General features: G+C 42.8%; 1 protein-coding gene across 1 annotated transcript in view; it reads right to left on the minus strand.

Annotated features, from left to right (window-relative positions):
* Window positions 1-2,710: 2,710 nt before the first annotated feature.
* LOC114790846 (neural cell adhesion molecule 2) overlaps window positions 2,711-26,943 on the minus strand; it is a 180,157-nt gene continuing 155,924 nt past the window's right edge. Inside the window, 11 exon segments of the mRNA XM_028981244.1 lie at window positions 2,711-4,667; window positions 5,404-5,523; window positions 9,039-9,243; window positions 14,908-15,055; window positions 15,057-15,083; window positions 16,326-16,447; window positions 16,516-16,635; window positions 17,409-17,582; window positions 23,188-23,284; window positions 23,444-23,631; window positions 26,290-26,440. Of these exon segments, the coding sequence (XP_028837077.1) occupies window positions 4,553-4,667; window positions 5,404-5,523; window positions 9,039-9,243; window positions 14,908-15,055; window positions 15,057-15,083; window positions 16,326-16,447; window positions 16,516-16,635; window positions 17,409-17,582; window positions 23,188-23,284; window positions 23,444-23,631; window positions 26,290-26,440 (1,467 nt within the window). The 3' untranslated portion in view covers window positions 2,711-4,552.

The raw sequence follows: 26,943 nt of genomic DNA on the forward strand, positions 1-26,943 counted from the left end.
ATAGCTTAAATGCCCTGTTATGAAAGGTCTAAGAAATCACATATTGTAAGTGAATGTAAGTAATGTAATGTATGGTGTACAATATAATGACTTTCCGTATGATGACTTTTATCGGTGGTACACACAGCGTGGTGTGACCCAATTGCTGGTTGTCATAACCAACCGGGAGCAGCTGCTGAAAGGCTTTGGAGTTTGATAGCGTCATGTTGACCCCTGAACTCAACCTTGCAACTGTTCCAGGATCAAGAGCGATGATGACACGCACTCTAATCGTCACACAGGCTGTTGCTGATGGACAAAAGGAACACCTTGGAGGTGCCAGAGGAGACAAGAGCAGAATTTGAATTGCACCTTCCATGAGGGGTCATTTGTTCAAATCATCTCCAGTCAGTGCCCAAAACATGCCAAGCAGAATTGTTTATTTGTCAAGCCTCTTCCGCTTTAGGTGTCAGTAGGTTTTCTGGGAAACCTGTGGTCAGCTGCCGGCCGGGTCAAGGGAGACTCTACTACGAGCATTTCAACAGAAACAGAGATCGATGGGAATATTTATCCCGCCTTTCTCCCTGCGGCCGGACGGAACAGCAGTTGAACTTCGCCTCCGCCTGACTCTGAATCACCTTCAACTGGCAGCGCGATTCGGTGGAACAATTATGCACTAATTGCCCGCCGTTTAGGAAATTGATTGTTTTGACCCACCCTGGAGGCGGCCTCACTGCCGGCTGCTCTGGTCTTAATGCAATCTGGTGGAAATTTGCCCACGTTCCGCCCGTTTTGAAGGCACTGATCCGTACGAATGGGGGAAAAATTGTGGCAGCAATTTGCTTGTGCAATTAACCTCATATGTGTGAAATTAACTCATTTTACCTTGACTGTTTGCCCAAATGCCACCAATGGCGCTAAGTGAATTATTGTTAACTTCTTTTACAAAAGTACTTGTTATCCTCAGTACCTGGATAAAAAAACTGTAGTTCCACATTAAACAACACACTGAAGCACACACACACACACACACACACACACACACACACACAAACACTTAGTGAAGCCCTACCGTGTTCAGTAACGGAGGCCATTTCCAACAGAAGATAACACGGCGGGCAAAACCCGTTGCACGGGTGCGACAGAGTGCATGAGTTCGCAAAAGTGATGCTGCATGTGGCTGTTGGTAGTGGGCGTGGTCATGAGATGTCAACGCCGAGGTTTGGCTGGTGGACACTGGTCAGCATGGACACCCTGACTGGTCTCCAGATAAGCAGCAGCTTGAGCTACAGAAGTGCTTCAAAAACATTTTTTTTTTGTCTTGACCAACTTTACTGACAAAATGTTCAATGGCAACATAATAAGATAATCAATGTAATTAATCTGATGGTTGTGATGTTATGGCTGAAAACATTAAGGATATGTACTTGTTTACTATTTTCCTTATTTTCTTATGTCTGAAGTTATGGTCTCTAAGTCCAAATGGATAAGATGTTCTCCTAAAACAGGTCAGATAGGAGCAGTGCAGTCCCGCGATCTGGATGAACTCGTGAGCAGCACTGTGCCGTTGGCAGTTTCCATTATGAAACGCATCAACATGAATGGACATGACTCAAATAACGGTAACTGATGGCTTCAAAATGCACTGCGTGTTTGTTATTTTTAGCCACAAAAAAGCTCACCACATGCACACGGTGTTCCGAGCACTAAACACATCATTTATCAAGCAATTAAGTAAAAAAAAAACCTGCAGAACGCCTGATTTCACCTCTATACTTGTCTCTACACAGTTTTTGTTGTCGAACAAGATCCCTGTGCATGGCTGGTGACCCCTGTTCTTGTGCTTTGGTTTTCAAAGTGGTGGTACTCAGGCGCCCTCTAGTGGTTCTCCGAATAAAATAGTTACATAAAATTGAAAGTGGCTTTTTTGGTCATTGTGATACAGCGCCGCTTCTGCATTTAGCCCATCAGTTTAGTGAGCAGTGGGCAGCCATCAAAGTTACCCGGAGAGCAGTGTGTGGGGACGGTACCTTGATCAAGCGGACCTCAGTGGCACCTTGGCGGGTTTGGGATCCGCAACCCTTTGGTTATGAGTCTCACAATATTCAATGCTGTTAAATTATTATTTTTAATATAATATATCATGTCCACAGTATTGGCTGTGAATGCCACTCAGTAATAAATATTGTTCATATAAGGGATAGTAGTAAACTAGCGGTACGAGGAGAGGTGGCACTCATTATAAAAGAACAGCTGCCGGTAACATGCCTCTGAAAACCAGTTCGGGTCTCTGCAAGAAAAGGAAGAACAACACAATTCTTTATCAGATCAGCTACTAGACACTAAATGAATAATAAATACGGACTGGTGGGGTGCATCGTCTAGGTTTAGATCCTTCAAATTCATCCTTTCATGTTGAAAGCGGTTGATCTCAGAAGGTTGCAGGTGCAACTCGCCAATGTGAGTATAAACCTGCAATATGGGGGGTCTGGTTGCGGTGAGCCAGAAGCTCAGTCCTGCCCGTCTCTATGGTAACATGGCAACAGTAAGCCTCAGAAGGGTGAGTTTGCACAACCTTGGGCCCAGAATTACCCATTACTCATCATACAGAAAACAGATTACACAGATGTGTGTGAGTGTGTGTGTGTGTGTGTGTGTGTGTGTGTGTTTATCCTGTGTCCTCAGATAACTTTGAGAATGAAGGACTCCAGAGTGACAGTTTGTACAAGCAGATTTATACACTTGACACATTTATTTACAGGCTTAAATTACAAGTGATAATTACAGGAGAAAGATAATGGGAGTGACCTAAACACACACACACACACACACACACACACCTGGGATGTGTCCATGGGGCAAAAGATTTGTGAAAACATGAAATGCGTGTGTGTGTGTCTGGAACCACATTAAACAGAGAAATTAAATAGTTGGTGAGAAAAGAGAGAGAACACGTACGCACACGCACGCACGCACACACACACACACACAGTATAAAACAGGCACATAACCTTCAGGACAGCATTTCTCTTGTTTAAATCATGATATAATTTCTGGAATCATTTTGAAATAATTAATAATAGAAACATCATCATAAACCTTTACTTTGAGCTCAAAAAACATTCTGTATCTGCAAACAAACAAACAAAAAAACAAAAACAGCAGCAGCTTCAGATCCATTACAGCTACGTTTACCCCCTAAAATGTCCTTTAAAAATTGTTCTCAGGGATATTTACATGACATCACAGAGTCACAAATAAACGAACAATTAAAAGATAATTCAGCCAAACTCCTTCATGTGACATAAACTTGGAGGAAAACTCAAAAGGTCCCCATGCTCATAAATCATCTTTTACGCCCGGCAAGACACATGAACACATCCATCTACATCATTAATTTTTAAAATGTATTTAATTTTTTATTATTTACCCATTTAAAAAATCCTGGTGAAACGATGGTTTCCTGCTCTCATTGGACCAGACAGTGTTCACACGTGATGACATGGTTTACACAATGTAAAACAAAACTCAACATGAACAAATCCACCCAATCAAAGTGTTCAGAACCTCGACTGGCAGCTGTGGGGAAATAGTCGAGGGGTCTGGTGCACCATTCCCACCTGTCCCGACATATATGTCCAGTCTGTACACGCCGCGTGTTAAAACAGAGCATCAGATGTACAACACAGGACAAACAGAACACGTTCCAGACAGCGCAGATGGCCAAGCAGCCCGACAGAATAAAGGTTCTGGAATCTGAAGAATCCTCTGTATTTCTCTATCTCAGGACAGGGGACGTTTGATGTTCAATATGGAAATAAAAAGATATGGCTGCCTTCAGCATGGCATGGCATGTTTGAATATTGTTGGTAACATGAAGATTCCTTCAGAGGAAGTCTGCAGTGAGTAATGAAACCTGGAGTCACTGGTTCTCAAACTGTGGTGCACATTCTCAGGCTCCCTCTAGTGAGCAGGAGTATATGCGGTTAGTTTTAATGTCCACAGCTGCTGCTGTGTAGTTATTAATCTTTATATCGTAAATATCAGTTCACATCCTCACTGACTGTATGTTTGACCGCAGCACCGGCAGTGGACAACAGCAAATTATATGGATACTATGAATAAAATTAATCATTAAAAGTAGATGTGAATGTGTACACTTCCTACTGCATTAAAAAACTATAAATAAATAAAAACATTAAATAAAATTTCCACTAGACCTGGTGACATCTGTTCGCTGGAACGTAAACCAATTCATTGATCACACAGAGGATCCAGAACCATTTTGGGAGGTTTTGAATGCACACACACACACACACACACACACACACACACACACACTGTGTTGTAGAAAAGGTGCTCTCATGCTGGGGCTGAGGAATGAAAAAAGCTGAAAAAAAAATCCCCAGCTACACCAGATTCATGACAAAACGCAAAAGAATAGCGTCTCCGCCCTCAGCTCCGCCCCATATGTACACATGGCCACGCCGTATGGTGGTGGTTTTGGTCTCTTGTGTGGCTGGGCAGGGGATCTTGGTCGGGAGGTCAGAGGTCATGGTGGACGGGGCACTTTTTACGCCTTGCTGTCGTCGCCCTTTGTGTGCAGACTGTTCTCGCTGTGTACCTTGATCTCAATCATGTCGGGCTTCAGGATGTCCTTCCCGTTCTCTTCTTTCAGCGGCAGCTTCCTGAAGACGAGAAAAGAAGCAGTGAGGGACTCGCCGTTGAGGTGGGCCGACGGGTGATGACGGGAACAGGGCTGACACTGCTGAGGTAGCGGTGGTGGGTCAAGACACATATGACTCATGCAAACACAGAATTTACCGTTACTGTTACCATGGTAACACACAAACGATGAATATGTAAAAACTTCTCGGAGGCCATTACACAGCAGAAGCCTTTATCCAGACAAGGACCAACACTTATGCTTCGGGGCAATGGGAGTGACAAGTGCTGCTCAGTGCAAAAGTGCATGAGCTTCATAAGAATTCATAACCAGAGTTTATGAATGAATACTATGGGTTGGTAGCGGGCGTGCAACTGAGATGTCCTCATCCGAGTCCTTGACCTTGTTGTGACCAAGTATTATTACGAGTAAATAAAAAAGGGGAATGCAGGCGGAATGGAGGAGACAGGAGCTTGTGTTGCCAGATTGCCCCGCTTTTAAGTGTATGCGAGCAAAGTGTGCTATAAAGTGTCAAGATATCAGGTAATAACATATGGCGTCTCTGAAGAGGGTCTTCACATTTCACACTGAGCTCAATTTTCTTCCTATGCTGTGTTAATTTAAGATTGTAAGGGCTTCAACAGTTAGCATGAGGAACTAACAAAAAGCATGTCACGCCCCTGTACTTTGCACATGAGAGAGTCTTTTTGTGTTTTTCTCAGTTTGGGGCGTGGCCTAGAGGGGGCCGGGGCTCTTACTCGGGCTCAGTGAGGGGGGTAGTCTCAGTGGGCTCGTTCACTGGGCTCCCGTCCTCTGGGTGAGTTATTCTCTCCTCTTCTGTTCTCATCTCAACAATGGGCTCCTTGGACCCATCGCCCCTACACACACACACACACACACACACACACACACACACATGCATGCATGCATACGCACACACACACAAATGAAAATATACAAATATACAGACACATATTTATATGAGTGAATAAGTGCACAATGCATGCGTCTGGAAACACACACACACACACTGGACCCATCATGGCTAATAAGAGACTAACATATTATTAAAATCCGGAAACATTGTGCATTATCATCATAATTTAAATTAAAATCCTGTAATAAAATGATTAATAGTGTAGTCTCAGGTCCTTTTTGTATTCTTTTGTATTCCTAGTGTCCTGATAATGAAATTGTTTGTTAGAGTTCCTTTTAAAACCAGCAATTCCATTTCCTGCACTCAGGCGTGGTTAAATGATAAAGCGCTGATGAAATGTAATCTTGTACATTGCAATTTTATGGTTTATGACATTAGAATTAGAGGATGTGAGTGTAATAGGTGTAATAAAAAGGAAGGGAGCAATCACGCTGTGTTAAACTGATCCACTCTCACAGCTCAGATGGCGCGCCGCTCGGGAAAACGGCGGTATTTACAACGATAGCCACCATCGGTAGGAATCTCATCTGCAATCAGCCTCCACTAATCCCTACAGTGAGTCGAAAAAATAAATCCATCATTTGATGATCTGACAGCGCCAATCACTGATCGCTGTCCGCGCCGCCATTCCCGCGGGGGCTTCCTCTCAGCTGGAGGGAAACAGCAGTCTGTGGGGCTCATTGTAGGGAATCCCTGGGACAGCCCGTTAGACCACACATAGAAAACCATCTGCAAGCGGTCACTAGATGTCATCATTTTGGGCACGGAATATAAGATGAAGCACACTGGGGGATGGTTGTGAATATCAGATTCACTTGCTCTGGAATTAAAGTCACAATAATGTGACTTGCTTTGGTAGAAGACATGGTCCTGAGATCAGAGGAGGATCTCGTGCAAATTTGGTGACAATGTTTCGTTGTGAAAAGTTATTATTTAAATACGTTTCCGCAGTTTCTGTGTTTTTGGCACATTTTTGATGATGGTGTGCACAAATAACCACATATTTGGCAATGCTTGTGCCCTTCAGTCAGTCATGCTTACAAGCCTCTCCCTTTGAAAAACGTTATAGAAACATCACTACAGCCCACCTTCTAATAATTAAGACAAAAATATGTTTATTTCTGTAAATCATGTGATGTTATACATCTTACACAGCATAACTATTAACTGTTAATATAAGAAATTAAGTAGTCTGAATGATCCGAACTGTGTTGGGTCGGTCTTGTAATGTAGTGTTTATTTATTTAATTATTCATAATCAAATATTAATTTAATTATTCATAATTAAATCCCTGTATGTTCCACGGAGTTCGAATGCGTCCTGCGCTGCGCTCTGACAGAATAATCGCACCCCTACCTGGATGCAGTAGGACTTTTAAATTGTCACGACATAAAGATAAGAACATCAAAAAAATGGATGGGTGTATTAAATATATATGTATATATTAAAAATATATTTATATATTCTATTCATCAACATTTTGTGGTTTGGCGGACTGGGTCAAGCGTGCTGCTGCCAGCACCAATGCTTCTCTCTTGGAGAACCCCCCCCCCAATTGGTGTTTAAGGCGCTCCAGAGTTAACGTAGGGAGAAGGGTACTGTCCTTGATACTCTAGACCAGGGAATTTCCGTATTCCGTTGTCCTGTGCGTCCTGGCCTGGACTGCACCCTGTGACAAATTAAGACTAAAATATATGTTGTCTGCACTAATCACGTGAAAGTTGTAGCTAATTTAGTTCCAACAATGTAAAGCAATTACGCAAAACAAAGTCGTAGTCGAAGTTAGACGGTGAAAGTACATTGGTGCATCACACACAATTAGAACATGAAAGATATGTTCTAAACATTAAATTTTATATCGGTGTTATTGGTTTCCTAATACTGTATCAAAATGTCAGCCGTTGTGCGAGTTAATGCACTTCCTTCCTCCAGTCACGACTCCTGTTTCGGTGTCCTGTAGCTTTAATGCTAATAAGGAAGAAAGAGACGGGGACTATAGAAGTTGAGGGGGCATTTGCGGAAACAGTGGTCCATCAACACCATTCACCAAACACAATGTTTGGCGCCGACAGGAAGTCGGTTGGGGTTTTCCAGAAAAAAAGTAAATGAACCCGCTGTTTTCTTCTAAAAAGCTGAACTAAAAAATCAATTATGTTAGTGCTCAGTTTTACATCTAGTCACCGAGCAACTGCAATGCTTCCGCACGTTACAAGCCATGACGGTCAGTTCCTTTTAGGGGTCGGTGGGAAATTCTCTGTGCAGAAAGTGCATTAAAAACGTGAGGTAACCTTTCCCCTTATGATGTCATAAGGGGACAAATTCCAGATGCGACTCTCCGACCATAGACTAGAGGAACTTGCATTCATGTTAATTTCAGCACTTTTAAGAGACTGAGAGAGAAAGGTTGGGCATTTATGTATCGGGGATCCTTTTTTGACTGATTGTCAACTCATTCTTTCTACTCACAGATATAAAGAATATAGCATATACCTTTTTTGCATTAAATGACCTTTATTCTCATATTCGCTCTCTTTCTCTCTGTCTCTCTCTCTCGCATACACAGTAAGTGATGAGGAGGGAGGGCCTGAAGTGAGAGGGTGGGTGACGTCTGAAAGGCTGAGATAATGAAAAGGTGTGAACAAGGGAAGAAGAGTTCACAGGAAGCCAGAGATTTGAGTCACGTACCAGTGTGTGTGACTGTCATTCAGAACGTACAAATAAATGTATATATAAATAAATCAATAAAGCTTATTGTCAGTTGTTTTTTAGCTTAAGTGCAATATGTGTATATTTACCTACAGTACATTTGTAAAATCCAACAAATATATCTATTATGTATATATTGACATATTTTTTGTTATTTTTACAACTCACATTTACTTTTTTCTTTCTAAAGACTATTTTTTGCTTACTTGTACAGTGAATCTTACAGTCGACAATAGTGTCTTACTATTGTTTTTTTGCTGCTCTTAACTGTCTTATCTTATCTTATAAAACACTCACCTATGAACCACAGGTTCACAATCCCACTTGAGCAAGATTTATCCCCCGAGTGTCTCCAGGGGACTGTCCCTGTCACTACTGATTGCAAGTTCCTCTGGATAAGGGCGTCGGATAAATGCCATTAGTGTAAATGAGTTGTGTCCTTTTCTCACTGAAGCCCGTGGCCATCCATATGCAACGCATAGTGGATTTACTTCATTTACCTATTTATTTTATAAAATGCTATTTTAGTTGCAGTTTCTTTAAAAGGGAAGACAAATTATATTTCAACATGACATTAACATTTTCAATCATAAATTGTCTGCAAAAAAAATTTACTTGAACGTAAAATCGTGAACCAACAGTTGACTGCATTGTTACATCCCTGATTTAATTAGATTTATTTTCTTACACCCTTGTGGTCTGTGATTATTATCTGTGTGTGTGTGTTTGTGTGTGTTACAGTGACTCACAGGTACGCTGCCTTGCCCTCTTCCAGATCTTTGCTCTTGCTGCTGGTTGCACTCTTGCGGCTGCAGAGTCGCCGGCTGAGACACATCAGGACGCCACACTGACGCATGAAGAAGCAGCTGACGTCCAGCAGCACCAGCAGCAGCAGAACGGCGGCCACCGCCAAACCCACCACCGTACCCAGACTCATCCCGCTGAACAGAGAGTCTGCTGACACACACGCACACACACACGCACAAAGACACAATCAGTAAAACACACACTGATGCTACACAATCCCATATCTCAATACACACACCTGAATTCGACAAATTGTTACCAGAGTTACAATTACTCTGTTACATTTATTTGAGAAACATTTTGAAAAAATTCACATTTGTGAATTAGAAATCGACTCTTACTTACTTCGCTACATCGGGTAACACTCAACTCATGAATCTTTAAAACCATTATTCAGACATTGGACATTATTTTTGCTTTCTTTTTAAACGTTGCAACAATAAACACATCACAACATAACAGACACAACCCGTTTCACCAATCAGACGTAGCCATGCAGTCACATGACTGCACACAAACCGGGAATAAAAAAATGGCAGATGCGACTTCTCTTTAGTGCTAAAACCAAAGGTTAAAGAAAGAATAAAGAATCCCAGTCTTTCATATCAACACTTTTAAAGTTTATTAACATTTTGTTAAATGTTCTTCTATACATTTTCTATAGATGTGTGAGTCATTAGTGTTATTGTTTAGCTGTTTTATTTATTGATTTAACACATATAATTAGTATATTTAAGGTAGTTTGTACACTCAGATTTAGTCCGTTAATTATTACAAGTTGTACTTTAATAAGTTTTTATTATTATTATTATTATTAAAAAATACCAGAATAAGCACATTCATATATTTGGATGGTCTTATCACTAAATACTTTTGTGCTCATACTTGAGTAATTTTTTGGATGAGGACTCTAAGCACCTATACAATAACAGACATTTCAATCCCAGAAACAAAGCTGGAGCCACAGCAGCCTGCGGGAATGCTGCAACAATGAAATAAATCATTATAATTAAGGACAAAAAGAAAGCATTTAGATTGAAATGAAGGTGATTAACAGCAAAGGACAGCCGCTGGCCACGACTTGCATTAAGTGAGGTTATGGATACTATAATCGTGGCGGACATTTGACATTTTCAGCCAAAATATAATTTCATGTGTAGCCAACATGTAATTTTTTTTTCTACAAAACAAAAGCTGCAAAAAAAATACCGAAAACTCTGGATGCAGAAAAAAACTAACTCTTGCATCAGGGGATCACATTTAAACTGTCCAACATCAGTCCAACATCATCATTTAACAAATCTCCAGATTTGACCTTGATGCTGGTGTAAGTTAAAACCCACAATCCTGATCAGGTTTTTAATTTTCTCAGCATGAACTCTACTCCAGTCTACTAAATTAAGATTTTCTTCATTTCACTTATCATGCCTGCTTGCAGTAAGACATTTAAAATTAAGACTGGGACCTGAAAACAAAGCAAAATCATTACAAATCAGCATGTGAAGTACTTCAGTTGCTCTGGAGTGAAAAAAAATAATAACGTCAATGCTACACTGACACAATTATAAAAATGTCATTACTGGTAATTAAAGACAAGTGATTTACTTGTTCATGCTTCATAGCATGGCCAGAACACAAATATTTCCCCTTTATTTATTATTATTCAGCCATGTAAATTTGCTGCATTACTTACAATGCAGAGGCTTATTTTACCAGTGAGCTTTATAAATGGCAATTTGGGCAGCATTTCATCTACAGTACATGCCAATTGTTTGGACACAACTTCTCATTCACTGTGTTTACGTTGGTAGATTCTCACTGAAGGCATCAACACTATGAATGAACACATGTGGAGTTATGTACTTAACAAAAAGTGGAGACCTGGCCACCACAGTCACCGGACCTGAACCCAATCAGATGGTTTGGGGTGAGCTGGACCAACAAGTGCTAAACAACCTCTGGGAACTCCTTCAAGACTGTTGGAAAAACATTTCAGGTGACGACCTCTTGAAGCTCATCGAGAGAATGCCAAGAGTGTGCAAAGCAGTAACCAGAGCAAAGAAACTAGAATATAAAACATGTTTTCAGTTATTTCACCTTTTTTTGTTAAGTACATAACTCCACATGTGTTCATTCATAGTTTTGATGCCTTCAGTGAGAATCTACCAACGTAAAATGAAAATAAAGAAAACAAATTGAATGAGAAGGTGTGTCCAAACTTTTGGCCTGTACTGTACTTTACATGCATTGTGGAACCTTCACAGATCTCACGATTCAATTTTATTACGATGATCAATGCCATCGATTAGCGATGCAACAGGAAGGATCTCATCAACTTTTTCTACGTTAATTCACATTATGTTATCAAATACGGTCAGTGAGATGGCCTATGAGTTACGGCCTCATTCACACGGACAACAAAACGGGCGTTTTTTGCCGAACACTTTTCTGCTCATTGGAACAAACCAAAGCATCCACAGGGGCATACAGCACCAGCGTTTGGTTGGATGCACGTTTGGATGGCATCGAATTGAAAATTATTTTCTTGCCATCACTCTATTGAAATCCCAACAAACAATAACCTGCATGAAGCAAACGGCAGCAAACGGCAATCGAAACGCACAGGGCTCGTCCATTTCAGCCACATCACTGCACGAATTTTTGAGCAGAATATCTATAAAGCGCCGCCAGAAAATCACTGAGCAACATCATTATGATATAATCAATAAATGTCTGCTCTGCATTGATGCAGAATCCTCCACGTCCACGATCGATTACAACGACCCTAGTCCAGCAATGTTTCCTTCCCCACAGCCGGTACTCCAGCCCGGTGCGTGGAACACCCCGACACCACTGATGACGAGAATCCACCGGGTCCCAGGGGTCATGCGGAGGAAGGTTGACCTTACAGAGACTCGCTAGGCGATGAAAAGGAACCCCGGTGGTGCCCCCTGCGTTCTGTTGGTTTTTGGGGGGCGTGTTTTGTTGGAACCTATTGATTCAGCCCTTGGTTGGGCTGCGGGGGATCAATCGCAGCAGCCGGCGAGTGATGCAGTAGATGTTTGATGTTGGATGTCGCTGTTTCATGCATTAACGGCCGTCGGAAGGACTCGTGGCAGCGGGTCCCTCGCCGCTACTGCGTCTCACCGCCTCCTTTCGTTCAGATTTAATTTCTTGTTGTATCGCTCCCCGTCTGCTGATTGTTGGGGTCGCTCTCCCGCACGTTGGCTGAGCTGCTCCGGATAATTTGAAAGGCGGCCGGCGGCTGGAGCTCCGTGAGTCTGCGGGGAGCCATTTGCATTCGGGGCGGAAATGAGAAAATGTCAGACGGAGGGAAACAAAAGTTAACGTAACTCGCAGTAACATCCATCACTGGCTCGCTCTCTCTCAGCTTCCCTGCAGTAATGACTGCAGGCTATCTTGGGAAGCCAGTGTCCCCTTTGAGTTTGATGGGATAAGCAGGACAGCTGATAAAAGATGTCTTCCTCCCTCCTCTCTTTCACGATGCGACTGTTTAGCACACCGAGGGCCTGGAGAACAGCTTACTACGCTATTTTAAAAGTATATAAAAAGCATTATCCCAATAAATATTTTAGGATATTTTCCAGTGAATGTTCCAAAGCACACTACATAAATGGTGGATTATTTCATTTTAAAACATTTTAAGACTATTTGCCACGATGGCTTGGGATTTTACAATTAAATATCAGCATTTCTTTGTGCATCTATAAATATCAGCATTTTCAGAAGGATAAAATGATGCACCATGAGCAGAAAGTCATGGGTTCATCCCTTTCAATAACCTCCTGAATGGAGTCCATGGAGCCAATATTGGTAAACACCTTTCTTGAAGAGACCAACTTACGAAAGAGGCAGGTATGCAAGTCACGTGTTCGCAAACTGTAACCCATCAGTGCCAATGCAGATTTTCCATCAATTAATTAAAAGTACTTCAGTTGAATATGAAAGGACGCCAGCAGCATATTTTGATATGAATGCAGGGTGCATTCATGATGCTGCATGCAGAGGCCTATTTTACCAGTGAATTTCATAAATTTCAATTTGTGCGGCATTTCATATACTGCATATACATTGTGGAAAAAAGGAAAGCATTTAATCGTATTGCCTAAAATATTTTTCATATACAGGAGTGAATTTCTTGGTGACACTGTTCAGTATATTTCATGAATCCCTTTACTGCTGAGAGAATCTTTTTAGGATTTCCTGGGAGCAGTGTGTGGGGACGGTGCTTTGCTCAGTGGGACCTCGGCGGATCGGGATTCAAACCGGCAACCTTCTCATTACGGGTCCGCTAGGCCACCACTGCCACCACTACTGTGTATTATTGTTTGTAGATGTCTGTGCACGCAGTCCCAGCATGTCTTCAGCAGACATGACATGAGTGATAGGACTTCTCCTCCACCACGCCCTTTATACTCCATTTCTACTCACCAGCCTACATGTTTTAAGAACAGAACCAGAACAAGCACCAGCAAAACCTGAAACTTTGAAATATAGTGAAGCCAATATGAGAATATCGTGATGTATGTCAATCATATAGAGTGGGGAAAAAAAGTATTTAGTCAGCCACCAATTGTGCAAGTTCTCCCACTTAAAAAGATGAGAGAGGCCTGTAATTTTCATCATAGGTATACTCACTGTGAGAGACAAAAATTAGAAGAAAAAAAAAAACAGAAAAATCACATCCTCTGATTTTAAAGAATGTATTTGCAAATTATGGTGGAAAATTAGTATTTGTTCACTAACAAACAAGCAAGATTTCTGACTCTCACAGACCTATAACTTCTATAACAACCTCAAACAATTACACTCCAAACTCCACTATGGCCAAGACCAAAGAGCTGTGCAAGGACACCAGGAACAAAATTGTAGACCTGCACAAGGCTGGGAAGACCGAATCTGCAATAGGTAAGCAGCTTGGGTGTGAAGAAATCAAACTGTGGGAGCAATTATTAGAAAATGGAAGACATTCAAGATCACTGTTAATCTACCTCGATCTGGGGCTCCACGCAAGATCTCACCCCGTGGGGTCAAAATGATTACAAGAACGATGATCAAAAATCCCAGAACCACACGTGTGACAATCACTTCACTTCGTCACGGGGGGACCTAGTGCAGAGAGCTCGGACCAAAGTAACAAAGGCTACCATCAGTAACACACTACGCCGCCAGGGACTCAAATCCAGCAGTGCCAGACGTGTTCCCCTGCTTAAGCCAGTACATGTCTGGGCCCGTCTGAAGTTTGCTAGAGAGCATCTGGATGATCCAGAAGAGGATTGGGAGAATGTCATATGGTCCGATGAAACCAAGATAGAACTTATTGGTAAAAACTCTACTTGGCGTGTTTGGAGGAGAAAGAATGCTGAGTTGCATCCAAAGAATACCATACCTAATGTGAAGTATGGGGGTGGAAACATCATGCTTTGGGGATGTTTTTCTGCAAAGGGCGCCCCGCACGACTGATACGTGTAAAGGAAAGAATGAATGGGGCCATGTATCGTGAGATTTTGAGTGACAAATTAGTGACAAAATACAAATTTTCCACCATAATTTGCAAATAATTCTTTAAAAATCAGAGGATGTGATTTTCTGGATTTTTTTTTCTCATTTGTTTCTCATTGAGGTATACCTATGATGAAAATTACAGGCCTCTCTCATCTTTTAAGTGGTAGAACTTGCACAATTGATGGCTAACTATATACTTTTTTGCCCCAATTTATGATACATATGTCAATCACAGTCTAACAGGTGAGAACATACAGATGTCAACTGGACGGGTCACTTCAGTACCTGTGATGTCCGGTTTCTGTGGCATGAGGAACTGGAAGTACGCCGGCTCCGACAGGCCCTTAATGTTCCGGGCCGTGATCTCCACCGTGTAGCGCGTGTTCCACTGGAGAGGCTGCAGCAGCGCGTGATCGTTCGCACCCGGAACCAGTCTTAGTCATCCACTGATCGTCCTTATCCTACACACACGCACACACACACCCTTCGGTTCATTTACATTTACATTACATTTACAGCATTTATCAGACGCCCTTATCCAGAGCGACTTACAATCAGTATTTTCAGGGACAGTCTCCCTGGAGCAACTTAGGGTTAAGTGTCTTGCTCAGGGACACAAATGGTAGTAAGTGGGGTTTGAACCCGGGTCTTCTGGTTCATAGGCGGGTGTGTTACCCACTAGGCTACTACCACCCTATAGTACATTCTATAGTACTTCTTAGCACAGAGTCACAAGCAAGGTCCTGCATCGTTTCATGGGCTTTATTACCATTTACATTACCGACATATTACATAACCGGACATGTTGCCATGTTTTTGCATCTAGTCCAGTTGACACAACAATAAAAAAGGAATGTGGAGCAAAAAAAATATAGAATACATGCAAGACTGAGTAGGAAATGTGTGTTAATGGAGCATCTTCTCTGTTTCCACTGCTTATATTCAGCAGACATGCACTCTTTATTTCTCCTTCAAATTTTATATTGTTCCAACGTCAAATTGTTTTTTTTTTACGATTACAAAAAATGATCTCTGGCGCAATAGTAAAGCAACCGTCTCAATCAGAAGTCTGCATTTTTCGGAAAATTCTATTCATTCTATACAAAATACAGAGTGGTTCTGTATCTATTAACATGTATTAGTAATCATTTTAATAATTTTACTGACTGTTTTATCAATTTTGTATGTTGTTTCAGGCATCTAATTTACATAATGTCTCATTTCTTTCTGAAATGAAAATTAAGGGCTCAAGACACAAGTGAATGTGGGAGGGATGGACAGAAGATGAGGCAGGAGATGCATGAAATATATAGATGGACAGATGGTGTGGAAGGCACGAAATGAAAGATGCTGCTTTCTCTGAAAAAAAAAAAAACAACTTTAGAGGCTGCAGCTTTGACCGTAAAAGCCATGATTTCCCATCAGCCAATCTGTCCTGTGACATCACATGACACACTGCATGTATTATGCCTCTTCCTTTCTTTTCCTTCCTTTCCTTCCAGATTTATCCAGATTAGAACAGGCAGGTGTTGAGTTTGTGTGTCTGTGTGAAATAAGAGAGGTAAAAGGCTTATGGGAAGCAGCTTTTCCTTGACAATTTAAATCGGGCGTGTCCAAGTACTCCTACTGTTCCTGGGAGAGAATATACAGCTTCAGGGTACAGACTCACACACACACACCAACACTAGTGCTGTGGAACTGACCGTTTTGTATTTGACGATGTACTCCACAATGGGCATCCCTCCATCGTCCTGCTTCACCAGGCCCAGCCTGTAGGCCTTCCCCACCCCCCTCTGGCCATTCACCGCTGGGGGGCTCGGCTCGCCTGCACACAACCCCGGCGTCAGCTCAGTCCTCCTCAACACCGACAATGACTCGCGAACGCAAACTCACGGATGGGGAGGGTCTGGAAGCTCTCGGTGTGGCTGAACTCCCCCTGGCCCTTCCCGTTGACGGCCGCCACCCGGACTTCGTACGTGGTGTTGGGTTCTAGATTACTGAGAACCACCACAGCTGACACAGAGAGGAAATCACAACATTTTGTAGATAAAGTGAAAAGTGCAAAGGTGTCATTAAAAAAAAAATCAAGTCTAAAACATGAAATATCAAGTTTGCAATCACTCGGTTTAAATGCTCATAAACAAGCACATAATTAGTAAATCTGGCAACCAATTTGTATTTTGTCCCAGTAACATGATAGATAATGTGACAATGGGACAAATCTTCCCAAACAGGAGAAAAGAAATAACAACACAATTAAAGCTCTGATCCTGTTTATTCGTTACTGTCACCAAAGCAAATTCCCAAATGAACAGTCGCCGCTTCTGTTGTTCCTGGTTATTTCCATAAGTGTGACAGCAAGTGGTCTGTCGACCAGCACGTCGATTCAGACTGAAGTCAGGATCAGGCGAGGCTTACTTGATCTAAATGCTGTGTGTGTGTGTGTGTGTGTTTCAAGGCTGAAAAAGCTGATGCAGGCAATCTGAATGGATTCAGGTCTAAGATGTGTGATGTGATGTGTGCTGTGACACTTTTTTTTGTCTAGGCAAGCACGAACTTTTCTGCATGTTTAACTACCGTCCTCTACGATCCCGTCTACTCCAGCCTGTCCTCTAAATGAGCCTGTGTTCTTATCCACTGGCTTTCCCCTCCTTCGTGTTGATGTTTTAACTGTGTGGACATTTTGCCTGTATTTCGCCCCATATTTTGACCCCCACATGTAACCCCACAGTTCATGAGCAGTTCATCAGACATTCACCCTCACTGCAGAAAGCCGGGGAACTTACTCTGCACGCCGTGTGACTTCACCGTCCTCCACTCCTGACTGTTGGGGTCTTTGAAACTGACGACGTAGTGGCCAATCGGGACGCCGCCGTGCGAGTCCGGCTTCATGAAGGTCACCGTGGCGATTCGCTGAGACACAGAGGTTAGGCGGACAGAGTAGGGGTTGGATGGGACATCTGCGAACAGGAGAACGAAGAGGAGGAAAGCGTTCAGAAAGATGAAGGTCACCACTGATCTGGTCTTCCTGCTGGTTGAGAGGATACATCTCCCACTAGAGCTGTATCTGAGCCTAAAAGGTTGGACCTGACCTGTCCCGACAAGTACAGCTTTTTATTAGACCGCTAGACTAACAGAGAAAGGAAATGTGGGGGTTCAAACATAATCGACAGAGACTATCCTTCGTTTCACCTCCTCAGCATCCATTTTTGCATCCCTCTCATCAAATCACATGACTAAATTTTCAAAGTGAAATGACTGTCACATGTGATACACAGCAGCACAGCAAATGGTGCACACAGTGAAATTTGTCCTCTGTATTTAACCCATCACCCTGAGTGAGCAGTGGGCAGCCATGATAGGCGCCCAGGGAGCAGTGTGTGGGGACGGTGCTTTGCTCAGTGGCACCTCAGTGGCACCTTGGCGGATCGGGTTTCGAACCGGCAACCTTCTGATTACGGGGCCGCTTCCTTAACCGCTAGGCCACCACTGCCCCCCTAGACAACTGTCGCCGAGAATTGCAAATCAAATATCATTTTGTAAAAAAAATGAACATTTAGGGTGGTAGTAGCCTAGCGGGTAGCACACTCGCCTATGAACCAGAAGACCCAGGTTCAAATCTACCATTGTGTCCCTGAGCAAGACACTTAACCCTAAAATTGCTCCGGGGGGGGGGCTGTCCCTGTAACTACTGATTGTAAGTCGCTCTGGATAAGGGCGTCTGATAAATGCCTTAAATGTAAATGTAATGGCTACTGATCTTCAGCGAGAGCCATACTGGCAGTAACATCACTGAGCGAGGGCGCTGCTATACTCACAGACAACATGTCAATACCTGTTTAAATGCTTCCCTAACACATTAATGTAGGCAACACAGCGCACGCCAAAGCTAGTACCAGGGCCGGGCCAGTACCAGATACATACATATCAGACATAAACATAAAAAGGCGTTACAGTGTTAAGGTTTACAGTCTTAATAAAGTAAGAACTAAAAGGAAATGAGCGGGTTGGATGTAAATTGTTGAATGTTGCATGGGTAGTAGCCAAGTGAACCACTCTCGCCTATGAACCAGAAGACCCAGGTTCAAATCCCACTTAAATCCCACACTCGGGGTTGAGTGTCCCAGAGCAACTCAACTGCTGTACAGTTGAGTTCGGCTACCAGCTTGTACAAATAAAAAAGCTCTTATTCCAGCCAGAATGAGTGTCGCCACGTTATTCAAACGTGAGCAAGCACACGGCTCTTTTACTTTGTCAAGAACATGTCATTTATACATTTATTAACATCATGGTCAAAGTTGTCCCACATCCTGGACATTGCTCTTGTTGCCGGTGCAGCCAAAACTTTACTTTATTTTACTTTATTTTGCAGATGCTTTTATCCAAAGCAATTTACAGGAGGAAGACACCAGCAATTCTCGTTTGATTTCTATATATTTTGAGTTTATAAAACTAACTTGTCAGAAAAAGAACATGCTCGGAGATTGTTAAGTGCTAGACGAGGAAATGTTTTACATTTTGTGCAGTGTGTGTGCATGTGCGTGTGTAAGTGTTAGATTAATCTGAAAAACTTTTTGAATACGTGGGTTTTCAACTGCTTCTTAAAGGTGGAATGCAGCAGTATGACTGATCTTCAACCTTCCCAAATTCTCCCACACCGCCCCTCTGCTACGTTCCCTCCACTGGTTCCCAGTAGCTGCACGCATCAGATTCAAAATACTGATGCTGGCCTACAAAGCCAAACATGGAGTAGCACCATCCTACCTCACAGCCCTTATTACACCTCGCACTGCACCTCCTATACTCCGAGCCTCCAGTACTGCTCGCCTGGTCCCTCCATGTCTGAAGGTAAAAGGAAGACGCTCGTCTAGACTCTTCTCTGTCTTGGCCCCTTGGTGGTGGAATGAACTTCCCCTCGAGGTCACAACAACTCAATCACTGAGCACTTTCAAACGGCAGCTCAAGACCTTCCTCTTTAGAGAATATTTAGATGAACTTGTAACCTTCTTATTGTCTAACTTGTGTTTAGAAATTACAACAGAGTGAATAATAAGATTGTATTCATATTTGGGGGTCCTAATGAACCAGAACTGATCACTTGATCGATGGTAACTTGAAAGCACGTTGTAAGTCGCTCTGGATAAGGGCGTCTGCCAAATGCCTTAAATGTAAATGTAATGTGGTGGTAGTCTCGGCTAGTCCAATGGAGTTGATTGGAATCGGAGACCCTGTGAAGAGGGAATTTTCAGTCTCATTTCATTTGCTGATCTGAGAGAGCGTGCAGGAGTGTAGTTAGGTAGTATTGTATTGATATAGGATCTATTTCCATTCCATTTACAGCCCTGTAGGCAGCATCAAGGACAAGAACTGAATGCGAGCAGCTACCGGGAGCCAGTGGAGAGAGGTAAGAAGAGGTGTAACATGGGTGTATTTTGGCTGATTGAAGATCAATTGGCCACTCAGAGTTACAATAGTCGAGTTTGGAGATGACCATTGCCTGGACGAGGAGCTGCGTAGCCTGTTGTGACAGAAAAGGTATAATCTTGTGAATGTTGTAGAGATCGCAGCAAGTGATAGTTCAGACTCAGTTTGTAGTCAATCCAAACACCAAGGCTTTTTGCAGACGCTGTGGGTGTTAACAGTAGCGAGCCAAAAAAAAAAAACATCATTGCCAGAGGCTAGAGTCCGTTTCAACTCCGCACCGCCTCACCATTTTAGTGACTCGTCACCTGAATGCTCATTTAATGCGCAAGTCAGCGTGAAACCCTATCGGACTCGGGCAAAAATCCATTTGCGCCTAGTGCGCCACCTGGTGGAACGGCAGGCATTACAGGACAAGTTCACTTGAGAGAAGTCATAATTATGACTTCGTAGTTTGCCCACCCCTGGGTTAGAAGAATAAGCAGCGCTACAGCCTCAAATTTGTTCTATGTCCATGTTTATTTGAGGGTTTACGTGGTGGTACAGTTAAGTTTATTAACATTACACTGACTGTTTAATTTTCTTTAATTTGATTTAATTTTTTTAAATCTTACGCAACCTGTTTGGTGTCCACTACTTTGGTGTGTTAAAATACAAAAACAATAAAGTTAAAATTCAGTTCTGAGTTATGTTGTTTAGGCTGAATTGTTAATCTAATGTGATCCACCCAGATCGTACAAGGCATCTTGTATATCAGCTCTGATTTTACATTTTCAGTGAGCTGTAGAATATTTACAGTATTGTGATATAAACATATTGTGACCAGTTTAACGTGATATGTGAGAACCTTGCCAATACAAACCACTAGTTGTTTTGTATTGTTTGAATGTGTTTATTGTGATATGGGGGAATATTCTGTATATTTATGGTCCTATTTTTCAGGTATTTCTGTGGCCTTTGGTCTAAAGGCAATGCCTGCATGAGCGAAGACTGGAGAACATGACACACATCCATGTCACCACACTCTGTGGGCCGACGCCCTTCATTCTGAGAACCTTAACATTTGCATCCTTCATACAAAGGTAGGACCGCTTTAATGATGTGTGCTCGCACATTCACTACACTGTTCCACAGCGTGTCCTCCAAAGGCCTGTCCTCCGAAAGACCCACCCAACCCTCAGAAACACCCGCTGTCTCGTGTAAAGGACCAATGGAACAGAGACTCGCATCAAACACACATACACTCATACATGAACACACCCTCAAACTGAGCACACAATCTCATTACTACTTTATACAGCAATAATGAGCTTCATCACCCAACTGTGCACTTTTGATTATTGTTCTACAGACAATTAAGCCTGGACACAGAGAGAGAGAAAGAGAGAGAGAGAGAGAGACATTGAGTCTTTGAGCTAGAGGGCTTCTTTTTAATGTTTCTCTGCTAGTAAAAATTTCCTTTTAGTCTTTGACATTCGCAGATTAAAGATCCGGAGCGCAGCCGTCATCAGCCTTCATTTCATTCCGGCTCCGGCATCTTAATAATCGCCAATTTCACCCCCTGCAAGATCATGACAATCTCCACTACAAGGGCAATTCCTTCTTGGGTGTTAGTGAATAATACAGGTCTCCATGAGCCCCCGGGGGCCGTCTGATTAAAAGCTGGCGCTCGCGTCGAACCCGCGCCACCGGCGGCCCGTTGTTGTCCGTTTCATCAGCGCACCAACTAACTGCCAAACTGTCATCAAATGTCCCTTAACAATATCTGGCGCATGCACGCGTCGCGCCTGCACCTTATCATGTCCTTTCAGGGCTACAATTCAACATCACGGTATACTCATATCTGCAATAAATCATGCCGAAGCTCTGTGAGGATGCGGCACCACGCGTTGGATTATGGTGCATTTCCAAATTTCCCCCTTTTCACCCACTGGCGTGACATTCTTTTAAGGTTTTTATGTTGATGTGGAACAGAGCCGAGCGCTGAAGGGTGACAAATGCTTCTCTCATGGGGCTTCGGCGCGAACCGTTCCCTCCATCCCCTGTGAAGTGAAGTGTTCACAGGGTAAAAAACTAAAAAAGTTGGTTCCAAAGCACTTTTAAGTTCCCTCAATTCACAAAATTAAGTTTTCAAAACGACATGGGCGTTAAGTTGAGCGAACTTAAAAATGCTTGGCAGGCGGTTGCCTTAAATTTGTACATTTTCCCAACTGTCTGTATTACGGTACAGACAGCGTGTCACATCCCTCGTTTCTCTGTGTTCGATAATATCGGAGAATAAAACAACATTACAGGCACATTAATCATGTAGCATTTTCAGAGGTCCGTGGCAGCACAGTGCACACTTATTCTCACGACCTCCTTCATAATAATTGTTCACTGTACTTGAAACATGAAATGAATCTAAAAATGCAATTAAAATTGAATTAGTTTAATTAAAATGCGATAGACAAAGCTAACTTTTAATGTTGAAATATACACTATAACAATATACAGTAATGTTTTATATAATATCAATGATAACAAGTTATTGCACAAAAATTTGTAAACGCAATGTTACGTCTCAAATGCTGAACAATCTTTTTGGTTCAAATCCAATGCATTGGAGAAACATTGTTCTTGTGAACATATAACAGAGTCTTTGAAGCTGAACTGAGGGACGGAACGAGAGGGATGTGACGCCCGGTGATTATGGCTTTAATTTATCTGCGTCATGATAGCTCATTGTTAATAAAACACAGAGAATGTACAGCTCAGCACAATCTTTTAAACTGTGCGTGTGTGTGTGTGTGTGTGTGTGTGTGTGTGGATTATAAGTCAGCAGTGGAGGAAATGAGAGGGCACTTTGGTAGATTAGCCAACTTTAGAAAGCACTGAGCAGCAAATGGCAATACAAGGGAAGACAGAGACGGTGTAGATTCCAAAGTAGCTCAGATATGTACCTGTGACAATGACTCCGGGGACAATATTATTATAGCTGCCAACCACCAAAAATAATCATTTCTGGCTATTTATTGGCCCCCCAAGATCCTCTCGTCTGTGTCCAGCCGTTTCAGAAGGAGACTAAAGGATGTCGGACACACACTAGGCTGACGTCAGCAGAGGTGAACGAGGGTCGCCGCCTTGGCGACAGCTGACACCTACCTGCCAGAGCCAAGATAAACTCCTGGTATCGGGCACCAATGTTGTTCCTTGCTGTGCAGTTGTATCGGCCAAAATCCCGGTCTGACGTCGGAGTGACCTGGAACGCACACACACACACACACACACACATACACATGCATGAATAAAAATTAATAAAAGGATACACCATAAACTGTCCAACGAACAGAAAGACAGTTGTGATGGAAACGGTCATAATATCCCAGTTTCCCAGCGAACTTGACCAACGTGCTCTGACCTCCAGCAGGGAGCGCCCCTGGGTGCTGTGAACTCGGCTGTTGGCTGTGCCCTCGCTGGAGATGGTGTAGCGCTCCCGTCTCCACAGGATGGTGGCTGTGGGGTTGGACATCACCTCGCAGCTGATGTTGACCGGATTGCCCTCCCAGGAGTAAAAAATGGTGTGGTTGCTGTGGAATTTTGGGGCGTCTGTAGAACGTAGAGATGCCACCGTCATTGCACCGCACAGTAAAACCCTAATATCATATATAAAAAGTGCTAATCTCACTAGGGGTGGAGAAAGTAGCAGTTACTGATAAGCATCTTTTAAACCAACACGCCGTGGATAATGATATGTACGTATTTTGGTTGAACCATTTCTTCCTAAACTTGTTTGCTGAGCTCCCCATATTTGTCTGAAAAGTACGTAACAACCATGACTACTTTCTGTAACATGCAAAATTCTGGAAATATCAAATTCAACACAACCCAATCTGGCAGTCTGCAGCATGAACACACGTTCCGGTCAGTGAATGCTTACATGTGTTTAATGGCTATAATACATTTAAGTTTAGATAAACATTAAACCACAAAAATTGCAATAACTTTACAACGGGGGTGATAACTCCCGAGAGGTGATGGTTTTTTTCAGGGATGACGACACAGCCAGACGTGGTTGTCAGTGAGGTCAGTGAGGAATTTTGCAAGGGTGGTAGTAGCCTATGAACCAGAAGACCCAGGTTCAAATCCCACTTACTACCATTGTGTCCCTGAGCAAGACACTTAACCCTAAGTTGCTCCAGGGAGACTGTCCCTGTAACTGATTGTAAGTCGCTCTGGATAAGGGCGTCTGATAAATGCTGTAAATGTAAATGTAAAGGTCAGGTCTCATTCTTTGGAAAGAATTCAAACAAAAACATATCCAAAAATAAATCAATGAACAAATAAAAAATTTAGGTGAACACTGTATCTCACTCAAACCTTCACCATACTACTCCACTACCCCACTACCACAACCCACCAGCTCCTCCAAAACCTCGAACACTGTACAATGTGTTATCTGGGCTCTTACAGCAGTGGCCCAAACCATTTATATGGCTGACATAATCAATTACATCATGTTCCATGACATTTCATTAATTACATATTTATTCATCACATTTCATACAGAATGCAATAATTATATTCCTCATCAAATCCTTTGTAAATTCATTTAAACCCATGCAAGAAAACTCCCCTCTGATCAAGAGTTACCTTGGTTTCCTCTAGTTCCGCCCCCTTCCCAGAATTCAGGAAATAGACTCCTTGCAATGAACCCGAACCCGTTTTGGACCGTGCATGCGTGCAAATGCATTAGGGTTAGTGTCACGATCCGGTCCGAAAAGGGGTTACTTTTCATTGTCATGTGAAATGTTCCCTAATCGTTTTCACCTGTGTCAACAGCTTCCCTGTTCGTTTCTGTCCGCTGTCAGGTCTTTAACGTTATGTTCCGTGTTCACCCATGTCAATGTCTCGGATGTCTCCCCTGTCCTGTGATTCACCATTAAAACCCCTGTTTCGTGATGTCAGGTGATAGCGTCCTTCATTCCTCGGCTCCTCGTCACCCCCTCCGTACACCCGCCTCGTCATGCCCGCATGGACGTGACAGGTTAGGTAGTATGTGCAGTATGTTTTATACAGGCAGCCTGTATACTGGCTATGGCAATAGTAACAGACCTTAGCCCTGTTACAGACTTACTGAAGTAAAAAAAAAAAAAAAAAACAGTATGTTCAGACTTCAGCAATACAACTGCTTTCATCTGAATACTCATAGAGATATTTTTACTGCATCAACAAACATAGATCTAAAAACTGAATGGTGTGCGTGTGTCCAGGGTGGGATGGGTTCACCATCTTGGTATCTATAGATGATAATTGAGTAAATAATTGACACATGTAATAGTGTGTACAGTGTGCAGTTTGCTGCAGTTGATTTGGGTAATGAGCGAGGCCGCCTGAGGGAAATGGCTCTTGGTGCATGTTCCTGGCCTTAGTACTGACTGCTCTGGCTTGGGAGGTGTCAAATTTGGAGGTGTCATGAATGGGTGGAATCCTCCATGGTTGATCATTCGTATGTTGCAGCATTCGGAGAGTTCTGCAGGTTCTCCAGGTATCTAAGTGAGGGATTTTACCTCCCTGCTGTGGATACAGGAAGCATCCTCTTTTGTCTCTGATCTTAAAAAACAGAAGATTAAAGAGAAACATAAGCTCTTCCCCCAGGAGTCTTCTCTCCTGCAAAGCTTGGCAAGTCTGAAGCTAATGGGCCACACTCAAAGATGACACTAGAAGTGTATCATGTGGCCATCATCTTCTGACAGAACTTAACCTGAACATGTCACCAAAAACTTTCCACAAACCTCCACCCAGTCCATGATGATGGAATCCCATCAGAACTCCTGAATTTGTTCACGGGATACGGCCTGTCAGACTGTGGTCTCGACTCTCCAGCTCAATGTCAAAAAATGTAAGAAATGAAAAAAAAAAAATCACAGCAGGGTTCATCTGGCACAGCCCGGCACTTTAATGAAGTCAGATGAACTCTGGACCAGGAGGGTTCTGTCCAAGACCTCAATTATCCACGGGGATCAGGGTTCTTCACGTCTCACTTAGTCTGGATAGTCTTCGTGCTCTCAAGTAAAGGAAGGCTGCATGTAGGATTCCCTTTATCGCCATGACACCCTGACAGTATAAATAGTTTTCGGGAGTCAGACCTTCCTGGATTGGCTGATTCCTGAGACTGCCTACCACCGCGGTCAACCACTTAACTGAAACCATTTTTTTAAATGATGAGACCGTGTGTGTGTGTGTGTGTGTGCTGGAGATACTCACACTCTATGTCCAGATACATGCTCTTCTGATGACCCCCAATACGACTCTGGGCTTCGCAGTCAAAGCGGCCGCGGTCTGACAGCTGCACCCCGTTGATGGTCAGCGTGGACTTCCCATATCGACCCCGGACCTCCACGCGACCATCCGAGCTCTACACACACACACACACACACACACACACACACACACACACACAAGTTGTGTATTCATCCAGCTGCTTCTGCTTCTCTCATAATCTAACCCGTGTGCTGCAGATGCAAAAAAATGTCAAAAGGTTTGTGGTTCATTACGAATGCCAAATTTATTTTAACACAGAAAAGATGACCGGTTGTGAAATGATCCTCCTTGCCCACAGCCATGACGAGCATCAAGGTTTCCAAGGTCTGGAAGTCATTCTTCTGTTTCCAAATTCAAAAATACAAAATTTTTCTCACCGAGAAATCAGGTCACCAAGGTGGAAAGCTGCCCAGCAGCATGAAGTATAATATTTCATTTTTAACTCGACCAGCGTAATTGGGTCCGTAAATGTAGCCCGCTGCACCAGCGCTTCTTTTAATCAAGCTGATTTTAGACATTGACTTTCCGAGACTATGCATAATATGCAAATGCAATAATAGCAACAATACTAATCCCAATATTGAAACGTGTGGATTT

The sequence above is a fragment of the Denticeps clupeoides genome, chromosome 5, assembly GCF_900700375.1.
Source record: "Denticeps clupeoides chromosome 5, fDenClu1.1, whole genome shotgun sequence".
NCBI lineage: Eukaryota > Metazoa > Chordata > Actinopteri > Clupeiformes > Denticipitidae > Denticeps > Denticeps clupeoides.